The sequence below is a fragment of the Dermacentor albipictus genome, chromosome 9 (genome assembly GCF_038994185.2).
Source record: "Dermacentor albipictus isolate Rhodes 1998 colony chromosome 9, USDA_Dalb.pri_finalv2, whole genome shotgun sequence".
NCBI classification, from domain to species: domain Eukaryota; kingdom Metazoa; phylum Arthropoda; class Arachnida; order Ixodida; family Ixodidae; genus Dermacentor; species Dermacentor albipictus.
In genome coordinates, this window is record NC_091829.1 from 26,775,659 (window position 1) to 26,793,418 (window position 17,760).

Genomic DNA, 17,760 nt, shown 5'->3' on the forward strand with positions numbered 1-17,760 from the left:
TTGGTTGGTTGGTTGGTTGGTTGGTTGGTTGGTTGGTTGGTTGGTTGGTTGGTTGGTTGGTTGGTTGGTTGGTTGGTTGGTTGGTTGGTTGGTTGGTTGGTTGGTTGGTTGGTTGGTTGGTTGGTTGGTTGGTTGGTTGGTTGGTTGGTTGGTTGGTTGGTTGGTTGGTTGGTTGGTTGGTTGGTTGGTTGGTTGGTTGGTTGGTTGGTTGGTTGGTTGGTTGGTTGGTTGGTTGGTTGGTTGGTTGGTTGGTTGGTTGGTTGGTTGGTTGGTTGGTTGGTTGGTTGGTTGGTTGGTTGGTTGGTTGGTTGGTTGGTTGGTTGGTTGGTTGGTTGGTTGGTTGGTTGGTTGGTTGGTTGGTTGGTTGGTTGGTTGGTTGGTTGGTTGGTTGGTTGGTTGGTTGGTTGGTTGGTTGGTTGGTTGGTTGGTTGGTTGGTTGGTTGGTTGGTTGGTTGGTTGGTTGGTTGGTTGGTTGGTTGGTTGGTTGGTTGGTTGGTTGGTTGGTTGGTTGGTTGGTTGGTTGGTTGGTTGGTTGGTTGGTTGGTTGGTTGGTTGGTTGGTTGGTTGGTTGGTTGGTTGGTTGGTTGGTTGGTTGGTTGGTTGGTTGGTTGGTTGGTTGGTTGGTTGGTTGGTTGGTTGGTTGGTTGGTTGGTTGGTTGGTTGGTTGGTTGGTTGGTTGGTTGGTTGGTTGGTTGGTTGGTTGGTTGGTTGGTTGGTTGGTTGGTTGGTTGGTTGGTTGGTTGGTTGGTTGGTTGGTTGGTTGGTTGGTTGGTTGGTTGGTTGGTTGGTTGGTTGGTTGGTTGGTTGGTTGGTTGGTTGGTTGGTTGGTTGGTTGGTTGGTTGGTTGGTTGGTTGGTTGGTTGGTTGGTTGGTTGGTTGGTTGGTTGGTTGGTTGGTTGGTTGGTTGGTTGGTTGGTTGGTTGGTTGGTTGGTTGGTTGGTTGGTTGGTTGGTTGGTTGGTTGGTTGGTTGGTTGGTTGGTTGGTTGGTTGGTTGGTTGGTTGGTTGGTTGGTTGGTTGGTTGGTTGGTTGGTTGGTTGGTTGGTTGGTTGGTTGGTTGGTTGGTTGGTTGGTTGGTTGGTTGGTTGGTTGGTTGGTTGGTTGGTTGGTTGGTTGGTTGGTTGGTTGGTTGGTTGGTTGGTTGGTTGGTTGGTTGGTTGGTTGGTTGGTTGGTTGGTTGGTTGGTTGGTTGGTTGGTTGGTTGGTTGGTTGGTTGGTTGGTTGGTTGGTTGGTTGGTTGGTTGGTTGGTTGGTTGGTTGGTTGGTTGGTTGGTTGGTTGGTTGGTTGGTTGGTTGGTTGGTTGGTTGGTTGGTTGGTTGGTTGGTTGGTTGGTTGGTTGGTTGGTTGGTTGGTTGGTTGGTTGGTTGGTTGGTTGGTTGGTTGGTTGGTTGGTTGGTTGGTTGGTTGGTTGGTTGGTTGGTTGGTTGGTTGGTTGGTTGGTTGGTTGGTTGGTTGGTTGGTTGGTTGGTTGGTTGGTTGGTTGGTTGGTTGGTTGGTTGGTTGGTTGGTTGGTTGGTTGGTTGGTTGGTTGGTTGGTTGGTTGGTTGGTTGGTTGGTTGGTTGGTTGGTTGGTTGGTTGGTTGGTTGGTTGGTTGGTTGGTTGGTTGGTTGGTTGGTTGGTTGGTTGGTTGGTTGGTTGGTTGGTTGGTTGGTTGGTTGGTTGGTTGGTTGGTTGGTTGGTTGGTTGGTTGGTTGGTTGGTTGGTTGGTTGGTTGGTTGGTTGGTTGGTTGGTTGGTTGGTTGGTTGGTTGGTTGGTTGGTTGGTTGGTTGGTTGGTTGGTTGGTTGGTTGGTTGGTTGGTTGGTTGGTTGGTTGGTTGGTTGGTTGGTTGGTTGGTTGGTTGGTTGGTTGGTTGGTTGGTTGGTTGGTTGGTTGGTTGGTTGGTTGGTTGGTTGGTTGGTTGGTTGGTTGGTTGGTTGGTTGGTTGGTTGGTTGGTTGGTTGGTTGGTTGGTTGGTTGGTTGGTTGGTTGGTTGGTTGGTTGGTTGGTTGGTTGGTTGGTTGGTTGGTTGGTTGGTTGGTTGGTTGGTTGGTTGGTTGGTTGGTTGGTTGGTTGGTTGGTTGGTTGGTTGGTTGGTTGGTTGGTTGGTTGGTTGGTTGGTTGGTTGGTTGGTTGGTTGGTTGGTTGGTTGGTTGGTTGGTTGGTTGGTTGGTTGGTTGGTTGGTTGGTTGGTTGGTTGGTTGGTTGGTTGGTTGGTTGGTTGGTTGGTTGGTTGGTTGGTTGGTTGGTTGGTTGGTTGGTTGGTTGGTTGGTTGGTTGGTTGGTTGGTTGGTTGGTTGGTTGGTTGGTTGGTTGGTTGGTTGGTTGGTTGGTTGGTTGGTTGGTTGGTTGGTTGGTTGGTTGGTTGGTTGGTTGGTTGGTTGGTTGGTTGGTTGGTTGGTTGGTTGGTTGGTTGGTTGGTTGGTTGGTTGGTTGGTTGGTTGGTTGGTTGGTTGGTTGGTTGGTTGGTTGGTTGGTTGGTTGGTTGGTTGGTTGGTTGGTTGGTTGGTTGGTTGGTTGGTTGGTTGGTTGGTTGGTTGGTTGGTTGGTTGGTTGGTTGGTTGGTTGGTTGGTTGGTTGGTTGGTTGGTTGGTTGGTTGGTTGGTTGGTTGGTTGGTTGGTTGGTTGGTTGGTTGGTTGGTTGGTTGGTTGGTTGGTTGGTTGGTTGGTTGGTTGGTTGGTTGGTTGAGAGAGAGAGAGAGAGAGAGAGAGAGAGAGAGAGAGAGAGAGAGAGAGAGAGAGAGATGCATAGAAAAGCGGGGAGCTTAACTAGAGGTAGTTCCGGTTGGCTACCCAAAGTTATGTAAAACTTCTGCAGAGAAAGAACATAAAGGTCACTACCCAAGAGCGATACAAAATCCCCTGTCCTTCGATACACGCCATACTCTCCTCAAGTGAAAACGTTTTGCCGCGAAAAGAAAAGGCAAAAGAAAAAAGAAAAGAAAAACGAAGAAAGGAAGAGAAGCGAACAAACAACAATGGAAGACAATCGTGTCGCTCCCTCTTGAAGGCAGCAAACACGCGTTGATGGATGGCCGCAGGTCACCCTTACGATGTACTCTTTCTTGCCCCCATCTGTCACCCTGAATACATACATGCATTTAATTCCGTTCTTTCCGGACAGGCTCACGCGAGGCTACTTGTATTTGTACAAAGTTATTCTCGCCAGAGCGAGCACGTGTCACACTTTTAAGAACCGCAGTTCTCGTTAAAGAGTTTTGGATCGTCCCTAGTCGCGCTTAGCGGATTAACGGGTTTACCGTAGCAGCGGACGGCAGGCACAACGTCGGTATACCCGCGGAGATAGCTTATTGGCGATGACGCTGGACCGCTTAACAGTAAGTAGGTCCGGGGTTCGGTCCCAGGCGCGGCGACCGCATTCCGATGGTGGTGGATGGCGCAAACGCTCGCGTACGTTAAATTCCGGGTGGTCAAAATAAATCCGGATTATCCCGCTGCGGCGTGCCTCATAAACAGATCATGGTTACGCCGCGTTAATTAAAAGAAAACTTGTGACGCTTCCTTTAACTAGAACGCGTTTCAAACGTGGATCGTCTGTCATGAGAGTTCTTTCTCGTGAAACAAAAAAATAATAATAAAATAGCTGCGCGTTAACGACTATTTCGCTACCGACTATTTAGGCCAGCGGAAAAGTATAGGATACGGCAAGTCAATGGAATAACAGCCTTGCGTCCGCTCTGGTTCAACTCTGCGCACAAGATGGCGCTACCAGCTTTGCTGCTTCCATAAAGCCTCTCGGGTGGCCAGGTAGGCCTAGTGGTCGGAGTCAGCTGGAGCTCACAAGCTAGGACTCTCTATTGAGACGCGTAACGTGAAGGCCTTAAGATTTAGTCTTGTTTGTGTGTCATGTTTAACGTTGAACAGCGCCACCTCAGACGGAGATAAGAGGCACACGGCTTCATTATTGCGGAACTATAGCGCTGGAAGAACGAGGCGCGAAGGCAAGGACAGCAAACAAACTCTCAGAGAGAGCTTGTTTCGTGTTCTTTTGGTGCCTCGTTATTCATGCGCTCTAATATTCCAAGAATGAAGTGCCAACTAATCTAGCCATGCTTCATACTGCGCGGAGCTTCTTTTTAAGTTTAGGTATTGGATGCAAATCTTATTTCTATCGAAACTGCACAAATGTTTTGCTGCGAAGTTCATATAATGTCGATATACAATTTTGAGCAGGTATGGGCTGGTACTTTTTGTTTTCCGCGTGGTTTTCCGCAGAGGTTTTGGAAGGAAACCCTAGGAATCTTAAATACCCCAGCTAGACCAAACGTTGACCAGGCGTTTCCCTATAAGGAGCATGTATGCTTCCTATAGACATGTTTCATAGCGTGACGTCAAGAAGGTGCCTGGGCACTGCCATTGAAATTCTGCAACAAAACTCCGATGACGTGTTTTCCGCGTATGCAAATGAGTGGCAAGAGAGTCTAACTAGATCGACTAAACTGCACCGTCTTCTGCATTTCAATGAAGTTAAAGTAACTATTTGTTATCACTTCCTGCTACTGTTCGCACGTTATTAAAGGCACATACGTCCCCACCGCGAGCTGGTTCTACATTTTCACAATGGTGGCAGTAACTGCGCAACGCATTTAAGTCATGTTTTCGCGTACGAAAGCTATGAACGCAGCAAGGATCACGCTAAGGGCGTTTTGGCGCATAAGTCCATCCCGTTATCTAGAGTAAAGTATCTTTAGTGCGATATCTGCGTTCGATGTAGATAACTTCAGCCGCAAGCGAGGCCTCGCTGAGCAGCTACAATGTCTCAGCGCGTGAGATGGCCATTGTTCGCGAAAGATTCTTGCGACAATGCGCTTACACTTTCGGCGAGGATAATTCACCGAAAAGAAGTGCGAGTCTCATGTGGAACGCACTTTCCCGAGGTATATAAAGCGCAAGGTGTTCTTTTAGAGCAGCGGATCTAATGGCAATCGGGGCTTTTAAACAACGAGATTCGCGCTGATAATAAATATTCTTAAACATGACTCTGCTTATCCTTTCCGACGAGTCGGCGAGATCCAAGAAAAGGACGACACGGTGAGCAAAAAGCTCGCTGATCGAAACACATTACCGACACTTTGGGTTGTTGAGCAATTCTAGTCCACGTGTTTCAGCTAGCCAGCATTTTGCACCGTCGTTGAGTCATCGCTTCCACGTTTTGTAAGCCGTAAAGCGAATTTTAAGCCTCTACTGCGCGGCTAGGGGGAACTTTCGCAACAGCCACGGAGTCCTATATACTCGTTGTATGTGCCGATTTTCTAACACTAGGGCTCAGATATACATCCCTGGGCAAAACGACCTTTAGAGACGCTTTTATCACCTCAGAGGCCCAAAGAAGAGAACACTTTTCGCGTATTTAACATTACGTCTTGCCTATAGATAGCTTTGCTCTTTTTTTTTTTTCAAGGCGTAATGCAACGTACGTTTCCCAATGGAAGCAATAGCGAGGAGTGTTTCATGTATCTTGGCATTTAACTCCCATTTTTCATCGTTGGCCTGGCCATTGTGGCGCAAGGACCCTGCTTTTTTTTTGCATTTGAACAAATGAAAAAAGCACATGTATGCCGCCCGGCCTGGAGCCTAATGCCCCTATTTCTCACTCAAGAGCCATCTCGTTCGCTTTCACTTTTAAGGTAGGATAAAGGATAATAGAACGAAGCATGGAAACTCCGATTGAGCAAGTGACACAAGTTGAACTTCTTGCAAAAGCTCCTTTGAAGTGACTCGAAGAAGGGGCTCTATTCTTTAGCCTCAAAATTTGTCTGAGGTTGGGAAGCAAACAAAAAATCTCTTTTGTCCCCCATTCTTTCTTCTTTCACATTTGTTTCTATACGCAGGACTTGAGCACCTCCCAGAGCTTTACTAGAAATCTCACTGAGTTTGGTGAAGCTCGATCTGTTCAATCATTGAAAAACGGGCATACGTATATCACGCCTGGTTCCAAGAACCAAAATCAGTATTTGCAGTTTTGGTGCTTCACGGCCGCGCGCTATTCGCCGTCCACGCTCGCCAGTAATACGTTGGCGATCGTAAAATTGACCACTGCCTGTTCTCAAGAAATACTTCGGAAAACGAAGCGTTTCCTATGTGAATAAGGACCACGGATCAGGCAGCATTTGGGCTCCAGTGCTGCAATGTGCAAGGGCTTTCTCATGAATCTAGCCATTTGAGAAATATAGATGAACTTTACTCGGTAAAAGAAAGAAAAAAACGCAAGCAGCATTCGGTCTTCCTGCTTGCGACATCGGAATGGGATCCTTAGGGTAGGAGTTCTGCAGTCTGAGCATTCTCCCGGGCCTGCCACACCAGTCGGCGCTGGTCAAGCGGGTCCCAGCCCGATAGCAATGCATCCGGAGTCTATGAGAAATGGCGCAGAAGGCATTTAACATTACGATCTATCTCAATTCAGTAAGTTTCAATTGCGTTGCCTCGCTTATAGAGCCGAGACCCCTTCCCACCGTTGGAGTACTTGAATCAAAACTTCGTGGTGGTGGTGAGTTGCTGCAACAGGCGGGTTTAGCCTGGCTGTCAATGCCGGCAACGGCTCCACCCGAGCGTCTGTTATAAAACCACTGTGGTGTTTCACCACATGTCCATCATACCAGCCTCTCTTAAAAGTGCGATAAGGAGAAGTGAAGTTTCTTTGCGGGAAGAACTGATCCTTCGGGGAACACAAAATTGTCAGGCACGCACGCCGAAGGTCCTTTTGTTGCAGATTTTCCCGGAGAGCGTCCCTTTTCATCTTGATTTTGGGCACGAACAATGTCTTTTGTCTCGACGCATGGGGTACACTTCGGAGAATTGATATTTAAGACGTAATAACCATGCTGGTGTACTACCAGAATCTGTCCTTATTCAATATAGAAGTGAGGCTACCTCTCGACTAAATCTATGGGTTATGCATGGCATGGCATATATGGTAGAACCCAAAGCGACCCAAAGTGATTTCGAATGTCAGATTTTTTTTTTACCTTGATTACTCTTTGGGCCCATCACTTTGTGAGGATGATGGAGCTCTGCGTATGCAAGAGCATCAGCTGTTTCGTTGCCACCAATACCGATGTGGGAGGGAATCCACTGAAACTTTACCGCGAAGCCTTTGTTACCGGGTTCTTTCACGAGGTCTAATGATATGCGCGGGAACTTGATAGACGCTAGACCACAGTAGAGTTGTTACAGCGTGGACTTTGAGTCTGGAAGGAGGACCACATTGTGTGATCCGGCGCCGTTTTCGTTCTCGGAATGGCTCTCGGGCTGCGAGCTTGTGTCCCGTTCAGCCTCGCTGCATACGTCGTCTTGTTCCTCCGTCTTGCGCTGCGCTTCTTAATGGTGACCGACCTTCGTAAGGTTTCCTCAAAGGAGGCGCCCTGGTGTCTTTGTCTTGCAAGTCTCGCGCATGCTGCAAGGCTAGATCCTCCTGCAGCTAACGACCTCCTCCTACTCCTCTTCCTTCGTCGCGTCTTAAACCGGCGGCAGCGCGACGTTCGGCTACCTTCATCTGACGCGATCGGGGTGCATTCTCCTCGCTGCTAGAGCTGCTCTCGCTCGTAATGCATTCCCCTTTCCGATCGACTTGCGTCTGTTCATTCAAACCAATCGAGGGCACAAACTGCGTTTTGAAGGACCTTTCGCTAGCCGTGCTGGCTATGGGTCCAGTCATGTTTTGTTGTATCGGCTTAATAAAATAAAATGATATTGAGTATGAAAAAAAAAGGCTGGCTGGGGTTCAAGCAAGTCTCTTGTCTTCAGCTTTCACGAAAGGACTGGCGCCGCATGCCCCCCAAAATGTGCGAAATCTCCACGGCTCGGCTATAAACGCTACGGGCCGCGGCAAAATGTTCAGACGAAAATAGGAAAGGTGACACGAACCAAAATTACAGTGGAGAACTGGTCGTTCCGTCTTCATTGTGTCTCCCAGCGCGCGTGCCATTTTGCGTTCACGCATATGAAGCAACGATGATACTGAAACAGATGTGGCGAAAGCAGCAGGGGGTAGCGGCTGCAGTTTGGAGTAATACTGCCGCGCTATTATGCAATCCAGCGCCGGCCTCCCGTGATGATGGATCCCTTTGGCGGCGGCGCTTTTACGTTACTGGGGGTCGCACCAAATATACAGACACCGGTGCTGGCACTGCCAATGTGAGAAGTGCAGTAGCTCATCGGGTGCAGTAGACGGTAAGTGCCGAAAATTATCGGGCTTGCCGGCGTTTCTGCATACTGTTGCACAACACTGAAAGATAATGATTCTTGGAGTGGAATATGTAGGCTTGGTTGCGTGGATTTACAAACAGTGCTCGAGACTGAGTATAGACAACACTCGCCTGCGGGTGGACACGCTACAAGACGCAGAAACACACTGCTTAGTTGGCGTCGGCTGTAGCTTGCAATCCACTGCCGCATTATTTTACAGACCTCGTCACGGCTGCCTGTAGATCGCGGGAGCGATGCCCTTGCGAGACCTTTGGTGCCGCCTACGGGAGAAAGCTGCAACGACGTACAGTCGAACGGCTTGATACCGAAGTGCTTGGGACCTCCAAAGTTATTCGTTATGAGGTCACTTCGTTGTATAGATCCCGCACCGTAACCTATCGCTACAGAGCAGGCGATGCACGTTCGGCAAAAGAAAATATTTATTTAAAATGAATTCGCGCTATACTTGGTGACTTAAGCTACCAGTTTTCTTATGCACACAAAGTCTGACGGGATGTTCGGCTGCAGTAGACGCTATAGCAAGGATGTTCGCGACATGTTCAGCGGCAAAATCTGGAAGTGCACCAACGTACAGCTCCGTCAAAATTTTTTGTTATTCTTGCAGGCTCTTCACCACTACTTCCTTCGTCGCTTTTCGCCTCCATCCTGTCCTCGATGACCGTGACGAAGTCGTGAGTTGCCAGTTCCGAGCAAACCATCACGTTGTTTCAAAATAGGGGCTGATGGTGCTAGGAAGGGGAGTCTTCGTTGTACATGCATATTCTTTGTGCAGGGAAATTCGTTCTGCAAAGTCGTTGCAGAGGTCCTCGCTGTATAGGCGTTCAGGGTGCCCGTGGCAGATAGCAATTCTGGCGGCGCATACGAAATCATTCGTTAAACGAGGTCATTTAGTTTAGAGGTCATTTCGTACAACCGTAGTTGCTTCTGAGCATGCGCTGCCGGGTGGAGAGCGCGTCGCCAATCGGCGTCATAGCCATGTGCCTTGAGCAGCACCTGGTGGACTACGTCCAGAAGTGTCCGGAAAAGTTCGCGAGCAAAGCCATGGACTTAGGCCACCGTAACCTAGTCGTAGCTTCTATAACTAAGGGAAGCATTCATTCATTCATTCATTCATTCATTCATTCATTCATTCATTCATTCATTCATTCATTCATTCATTCATTCATTCATTCATTCACCGCAGCCACCCGGACTTCCTCGTCCTCCTATGTTCTTCGCAAGGTGCGCAAAGGAGTAGGCAACGGAGCCCAAAGCGAACCAAAACACGAAGTGAAAGCAAGCACGTAAGGGACGGGGGACCGTTACCAGGAGAAATACCAAGGTGCGGCGCCGGTGTCTCCCCTGGGAGTCATGGACGTAGCTGTAGGGGAACTCGATCTTCTCCTCGTTACCGGCCTGATTTATTGCCTCTTCCCAATTACGCTGATTGCCGTACAGCGTCGGTACTCGCGTAATAGCGCACAATTCCGGGTTGGCGGCGTAGGCTTCGACGCGGTTGGATCCGCTCTCCAGAAGGGGCCGCGGCGTTCGATGTATTACGTTTCTGGCTTCGGACTGCGGATCCGTTCGCCTCGCTTTTACGGGAAACCAGCGTTGACCCGAGTTCGTACCTCCTTTTTTTTAAACCTTTTTTACCGTTTATTTTTCTATAATTCTCAGATTTGCAGGAACGAAGTCGAGCAGAGTTTGAGCAGTTCTCTCTAATTGGCCCTCTGGTCCAACAACTATACCGACCCTTTAGCTATACGCCGCTTCGCCCAGCGTCGACCTGCCGTGGAACAGAAGATTAATAAGGGGGTTACAACTGGCTGGATTGAATTGAGACGTTTCCTTTCCAGCTTGCGTGGGCGGTTATTACGAGGTCGATCTAATGATTCCCGCTGTTACGGATCATACGTTTTCTCTTATTTTTTCGTTTTTTCATTCTCTCTCTCTTTTTTTTTTGCTCTTTTGAGCAGTTAGCTGAAGAGCCGGGCGTAATATGTGCTCGGGTCATTAGGAAATTGCTCTGCACCGAACGAAGGCAATCGCCCGAAATACCTTGTACGCAGCTTGAACCCATTCCGTGAGTTGCTTTTCTCTCTGTCGTTGACTTAATTTACCGCTGCTATCTGATTTTATTTCATTTTATTCTTATTTTTCCTAAATCGCGCGTAGCATATATTTGGTAAGTAGAATCAAATTGCACAATACAGTACTCAACATAAGGATAAAGAGTGAACGCAATGTACGGGTAGAACACATTAACATGACTGCAATATCATGTAATGAGTGCAGTACTAGAAGCTGAATTATAATAACAGACGAGTGCATATGCAGCATAAGAATATATTTCTAAACAAGGTTCAAATACTGTTTAGGTCATGGGTATTTATTTCTTCTTGAAGACGTTACTCTCATTTGACAGCATTACGGAAGGCAAGCCTGAACCACTAAAACTAATTCTGCAACTCTGAAAGGACAGACACAAAAAAGTTAACAAGGGAGGCTTGGGGCCGCTTTCATTAGGGCGATTTCTCACGCGGCACAGCGAAACACGCGAAAGGTGCGATGCCTCCAGATTGTCTAATTGAACTCTGATGTGTCCATTTCCTATGGTCGGACATCAGGCAGGAATTAGCTGCGATATTTTTTCATGAGTGAGTTCCTCGTGGTATCGCAATGGTCTGCCCTCCACAGTTATGGCAGATGCTGTTCTGTAAGGTCTTCTTAATCTTTGCTTAGAATGGAAGCCTGTAGAACGAGCTCTAGAAACCTCTTCCTCCTCCTCCTCCTGCTTCTGCTGCTGCTGTTGTTGAAGCATCCATACAATCTTAGGTGCACTTAGATGCACACACTGTAATTAGCTAAGCTCTGAGGAACATATGTACGTAACTGGAGAAACCTGCTACTGAGTGTGACTGCGTCAACTCAACCCCATGTGCGTTTCGAAGAAATAATCTAGAATTGCCGGGACTTCCTCTCGTGTGGTTCCTTTCTGCGCTCGTTTAAGTGTTAATATTTGGCAGTGTTTTAAGTTCAGCAACATGATCCCGTGTCGCATCACCTGTACTTTCTTCCTTGTGTAATTACTCTCGCATAAAGCCTACCCCGTATCTTACGTTGCTGTGACGAATAAATCGCAAGAGGAACGTCGTCTACGTTGGCTCCCCTTATAAAATACCGACGAAATCAGAAAAAAAAAACTTTAGCAGAGCGTGATTTCGACTCACGCACCCCTGGGCTATGGGCCCAGCAATCTTGCACCGCACAACGCTGCTGCATACTGCGGTCTATGGCTGAAGACTTACTCCATCCAGCGCGCGTTCTTGGGGATTCTCGTTGATCGCAACAATGGAAATTCAAAGGTTCGACAAAAATCCATCTGCTCAGGTTGAAGTTGCGGTGAATGTCCAAATCAATGTCAGAACCAGACGCTCCAGACCCAGCTTCTTTGCATAATTATTTGTTTAGCGGAAAACAACGGACACAAGAAAGACGAAGCGCCTTGTCCTGTCGTCTTTCTTATGTCCGTTGTTTTGCGCTTAACAATGTAATTATGGATTCGCACAAACTATCCCTCCAATGCATTGTGCTGAACTATCGTTCTTTGCATAAAGCAGACAAACGGAGCGTGCCTGTTTTTGTGGGACCAAGGAACCCGTATCCTCCCCGAAACGTCTATGTGTTCTTTTTTAAGTCTTGATTTGGTCAGTGACCGCGACTTCATCGGCTTCATAGCGCGAATTAGGTCTGCAATCCTTCACATCGCGCGATTAGGCTATGCGATATGAGAGTGCGCTTGTCGGCCTTCGACATTTCCAACATTCTAGGCACGAAAATGCTGTGCCTTGATTTGTGGCTTTTCTCTGGAAAGCTTTATCATAAAAGTCCAGCCCAGCTGTTGCTTAGCTGGCGAAAGGCGGAAATTCAAGATAAGAAACGGTAGAAGTCCAAAGATAAGAACTAATTGATGTTAATTAATTTGTTTTTAGAAAGCTCGGTTATGCGGGTAAACGGAGCAAAGTAGTAAGGGAAAATCTTAGAAGTGACAGAGATTGACAAACTCACAAGCGCGTGCACGTCAGCCCTGCGGTGGCTTAATGAGTTTGATTATGTTTCCAAGGTATCGGGTTCGATTCCCGGAGGCCTCCGTCAGGGAGGGGGTGGAGAATGCAGAGCGCTGCTGTACCATGCTTGGGATGCACGTTAAAGGAGTTTACGGTGGTAGAAATCAATTCGACGTCTGGCACCCTCATAGACCGCAGTGCAGGTTCTCAACAATAAACGGCTCTCTCTCTCTCTCTCTCTCTCTCTCTCTCTCTCAATGTGTGTCTGTGTGTGACAGGAGAAAAACGTTCGCAAACTTATGGCTGAAGTGTAAGTGAAACGTGATTAAGAGTTACAGCACAGCCATCACTTCTTTCCATACAGCAGGAAGAGGCTGTCATTATAGCGGAGGAGCGTCTACGAACCGTCTCCATGCACTCGATTTTTTCGTTCCCTGCACACGTGGGGGCGATTGAGGGGGTACCTCTGAACCTCAACGAGTCTGCCCACCAGGCTGCGCGTGGCTTTACCGACCGCGCTGCCCTCGGGTCGGGTGACTCTCTCCCCGGACACCGAGACGCTCCTCTCACACACAACGAAATAACTAAATTCTTCTGCTTAGAGAGAAGGGTTTTCCCCCCGCCTCACTCCAAGTTAAGCAGGCCGCAGGCGGTCACACTAAGACTTCTGCAAACGAACTCGTACCCAAATCCGGCGACCCTTAATAGCATATATCCAGAGGTTTATACCAATTGTTCTTGCGTGGCCTGTGGTGAGGTAGCTACGTTGCCTCATATGCTCTGGGAGTGCGGGTCGCTGGGCCCGAAGTTCACCAAGGAAGAGTGGGACGCCCTCCTGCGAAGTCCCGTCTTTGAGGATCAAATCCTGGCCGTCCAGCGCGCCCGCGATCGGGCCGGCAGACTAGATCTGTCAGTCCCATCGTGGGATTAGCCAGGTGCGCGTTTTATCGCGCTTTGCTGGACCAAATAAAAGTTTATTCACTCACTCACTCACTCACTCTACGAACCGTGGGATGGCTGAGCGAGCGAGACCTGCATGGCGCCACGAACAATAAATAGTTCGGCGTACGGGCGCATCGAACGTTGCTTGCCGCGGGAAATGTCGCAGCTGTCGGAAGCTTGCGCTTCCCTTAAGTTGCGTCAAAGGCCGGACTGGGATCCGGCATCTCGTTGACAGAGTTTCGCGCCTCTCTGCCCACGTTGCATTGCATGTATAATAACACAGTATAGCGCCTGTATACTTAGTAGCAGTGAGAGAGAGAGAGAGAAAATGATAAATGAAAGGTAGGGAGGTTAACCAGGACTGAGCCCGGTTGGCTACCCTACACTGGGAAAAGGGAAACGGGGACGGAAAGATTAAAGAAAGAAGAGAAAGTCCACCGGGGATATCGTTCAGTCACTCAGTCCGGATTACAGACGCTGACTCAATCCTGTATCTTTCAAATATCGCAGCAGCGCTTTTGTGGCCTTTTGTTGCTGCGATATGCGAGGCCATGGTCCCAAGATCTTGTTCAAGGTGAATGGTTTTCTATCTAACTGGTTGAGAGCTGTGCAGAGATCTTGTTTTTCATTTTCAAATGATGGGCAGTAGCACAGTAGATGGTCTATAGTTTCTTCGACACCGCAGGCTTTGCACTCGGCGCTATCAGCCATTCCAATCAAAAACGTATATGCATTCGTGAATGCGACGACCAAGCGTAAGCGGCACAGCATTGTTTCCTCATTACGCGGAAGCCCTGGTAACAGCCGCAGTTGCATAGATGGATCGAGGGAATGCAATCGATGTTGAGTGAAATGTTGAGTAGTGGCTGAATCTGCTAAGGCGATGACGGCTATAGTTGCATTTAGACTGCTTTTACAGCAGCAATGTGTGCTCTCTTTTAGGGCCGAAAAAGAAACTGAGAAACTGCCCAACGCCCGTTGGCTCTCGCCATTAAGGCACTATTTATTTTCTTAACCTAGCTATCTGATCTTGTCTAGTTATTTGAGATGTATAAAACTGGGAAGGTAGGCAATTAGAAAACTGCCTAACGCCCGTTCGCTCACCCCAGTAAGGCAGTCTTTATTTTCCGAACCTTGTTATCTTATCTAGTTACGTCAGACGTAGAAAAATGGGAAGGTAAGGCTGCGTTAGTGCCGGGCATACTGAAGTACCGAATTCGTTACTCACACAACAACGAAAGGATGGAAAAGAAAAGAAAATATCAACAAACACTATACACGCACGAACACGTGACATGCGAGCAAAGAGTGTCTCTACGGGCATCTGCACCGAAAGCACAGTCGCCTCCGCAGAGCTAAAAGTGCCTGCGTCCTATTTTAAGAACACTGACCGTGTAAGAAATGACCCTTTAACGGTAACGGATCTTGTGCAAGCAACTCCATTCTTGACAGACCCGCATTGCTGGGTATGTCCATATGTCATGGCGTTCTTTGGCCATAGCTGGTCCATGCGCCATTGAAATCAATCAATCAATCAATCAATCAATCAATCAATCAATCAATCAATCAATCAATCAATCAATCAATCAATCAATCGCTGTGTACGTGCCACTTGTTCATAGCAAGAACAACATGTGCATTTTCTGGTATTCGGCATTTTGCTCATTTACTTGCACTCGCGTTGAATAATTGTGATTGTCTTTTTCTTTCTTGTGTTGTCTGAAACAGGTGTGCTAAAACGTCTTCCGGTATACATTACTGCAGGTAATCATTACAAGTCACCTGGCTGAAGATCAAGGCATCACTGCGAGCATGAGGTACATTCGAGGAGAAAAAGTGAAATCAAATGAAATCAAAACGAATTTATTGAGCATCACACTGACGTTCCGGGGGCGCAGACAAAATGCCTATGCAAAGGCTTGACCAGGGACTTACGCCCCAAACAAGAAAGTTGGACCTTGCGTAGAGAACTTTTATGAAATATAAAGAAAAAAAAGCAAGAGTGTCTATACATACTGGTCCCAAATAGAAGTTTACACAATAGTTAGCGACAGTATAGTTTTCATAATTCCGTATTACGCAGAGAAAGTTTGCATAAGACGGAATCTGCGAAAAAAGAAATCTGAATTCCCGCGAAATCTGGACACATAATCCCGAATTCAAGGTTTTAGCGTGTAGCCGCTTTTCTACCTACGCAGTATTCGTTAAAGTAGAAGTGCCGTGCCTTAACAATTAGGAAACTTGGACTGGCCGCGCAGCTCAGCGCTGCTTCAGTAAGTTCGCGAACGTTAGGAGCTCAATGTTTCCAAGCAACAGCTATTTGAGCACGTGTACGAGACAGCCACGTTCTTTAAGGTAATTTTCGCACACGTGTACAAAACTTCGCGCACGAAAGCGCACTTCGCAAACGTCGTCACACGTGCGTGTTCCGAGATAAGTTGCCTAACTTAATAATAATATTAAGACTAAAACGAAACTTCGTCCTTGCTCGCCCGAGGGTATTAAAGACACACACTCCACGTGCACCTCATTAACGACTTGAAGCGCCGCTTTTCGGGGCAACGAAGGACAACCCGTGAAATTTAGTAGGAAAAAGGCGTCGATGGAAAATTTCTGTCCGATTAACCTCGGGGTCCTGACCGCTAGCTCGGCCGCTAATGGGCTCTTCTCATCCGCATTTATAACATCTCGAGAAGGAATTAAAAAAAGAAAAAAGGAATAACAAAAGCTACTGTTTGTTTTAGCTGTTGCTCTTGACCCTGCAGGCCTCGGGCATTGTGGAGTTGATATTGTAAGCTGTGAACGAGGCGGCGTTACAAAAGCACCGTCTCATCTTTAATACTTTAATAGCTTGAAGTAAGAGACTTTGAATTTTCAAGGTTATGCTTTCAATAGAAGGAATAGTAACTGGGGCCAAAATAAGGCACTCAGCAATGTGGCTGTGGTGTTAAGACAACATTTAAAACATCGACTTACCGTGCAGCTGTGAGTTCTAACAAGTGTTCAAGTATGTTCACAGCGAAGGAACATACGGCAAATTCTACCAGCTGCACGAACATGTATTAGGAAATAAAATGTGTGTATTACCTGTTTTGATGGCATGTATGAGGAATATGTGAATGGGACTTCCTATAAAATTCAAGCAAATAGAACAGTGATTTTATGTAAAGTCAGGCGTTGTACTGACATTTGGCTGCGTTAGACGGTTTAATACGGGCAATTCACAACGTCTGCCTAAAAAGAACGTTTTTGGTTTTCATGTACACTAGAATAGGATAATCCAAAATGTGTTTTGTGGGTCGCTACTGTGCTTATTGTTAGTTCCAGTGTTGAATGCCATCTTATTTGTATGCTGCTGCAAGATGTGCTGTTGTCAAACATAGAGCTGTCACTTGCCATAATGGCTATATGTTCCCACATTGCATTGAGATGGAAATGTGGGGAGCTTATGTATAATACAAAAAAAAATATACTAACTTAGTCCCCGGCGAACAGCTTCCTGCGAATGCTTGAAAATGTAGCTTGTCTAATGAGTGTAAACGGCTAAATGCCAGCCCTTCCTTGGCTCCACACTTCTCGCGCTTGGTTCGTGACGATGATGATGACTACAATGACGATGATAATTACGACCAGGACGATGAGTTCCTATAAGTCCAGTTGGGGGATAGGCCAAGAATCGGGTACTTTTTAAGGAAAAAAATTAAAATAAATTAAGATAGTAAGAAAGCCGATCATAAGGTAAATAATGGAATGCATGATGATGTAGTCAGTACAGGGGAACAAATGAAATAAAGTGAGGCTAAGCAAAGAACAGTGATAGGGATAAAGGGTGTCTCACAAGTTCTGAACACAATTTTATTCATTGTTCTAGAATTTAATTAAAACCAAGTAAATTGTGGAGCCCCGAATCTACTAAGTGGCTCTGGAATAATTTTTACCACCTGGGCTCTTTACGATGCATCTAAAGTAAGGTACACGAGAGTTCATCAGTAATCTCCCATCCCTTGTCGCAAATTGAAGTTAAAAGGAAAATAAATTCTGCTGCTTGGTAAAGAATGATCAATATAGATAAATACTAACAAGGTGATATTTCTTGTTTTTGTTTCGGAGAGTTTATTTGGTGTGGCAGAGGCAAAATTTTATGGCGAATGCCTGAAACCAGAAAATTATGACATCACCTAGATTAGTGAAAACAGCTGGGAGCCCTCAGAACTCGTACTTACGCAAGCAAAACCGAATGTACAATATTGTGGCATCACTGCCCCGATAATTATAGGGGTGAGTCACAGGAAAACCTTGAAGGGGCCATCTAAAAGTACGGATAACTGGACCGACGGTGACAATGATGCCAACGCCGACCACTGTTTTCCTTTTCGATGACTTCTTTGTTGTTTTTACATATTGACGTTATTTAGTATCAAGTTAGCGGCAAGGCGAAGCCATTTTCTCTTCACGGCGAACCTTGGCCAATTTCCCGTGAGGGTAGGTGCTAAATTTAGTGGGCAGAAACAACAGTGACCGCTTCTCACTGGTTTCGTGCTGGGGAAGAGTGCATGAAAATAAA

At 47.0% G+C, this 17,760-nt stretch overlaps 1 protein-coding gene across 4 annotated transcripts in view; it reads left to right on the top strand.

Annotated features, from left to right (window-relative positions):
• LOC139049596 (uncharacterized) overlaps positions 1-17,760 on the top strand; it is a 279,537-nt gene that overhangs the window by 91,214 nt on the left and 170,563 nt on the right. Inside the window, exons 2-3 of one of the 4 annotated variants that reach the window (XM_070525170.1) lie at positions 8,810-8,876; positions 14,961-15,013. The exons of 1 other annotated variant lie outside the window; for it this stretch is intronic. Coding sequence is in view for 1 of the 3 variants with exons in the window: in XM_070525168.1 (XP_070381269.1) it covers positions 8,810-8,876 (67 nt within the window). In the remaining 2 variants the exon portion in view is untranslated. The remainder of the gene's footprint in view (positions 1-8,809; positions 8,877-14,960; positions 15,014-17,760) is intronic. 2 more of the 4 variants (XM_070525168.1, XM_070525169.1) reach the window with 2 other exon arrangements.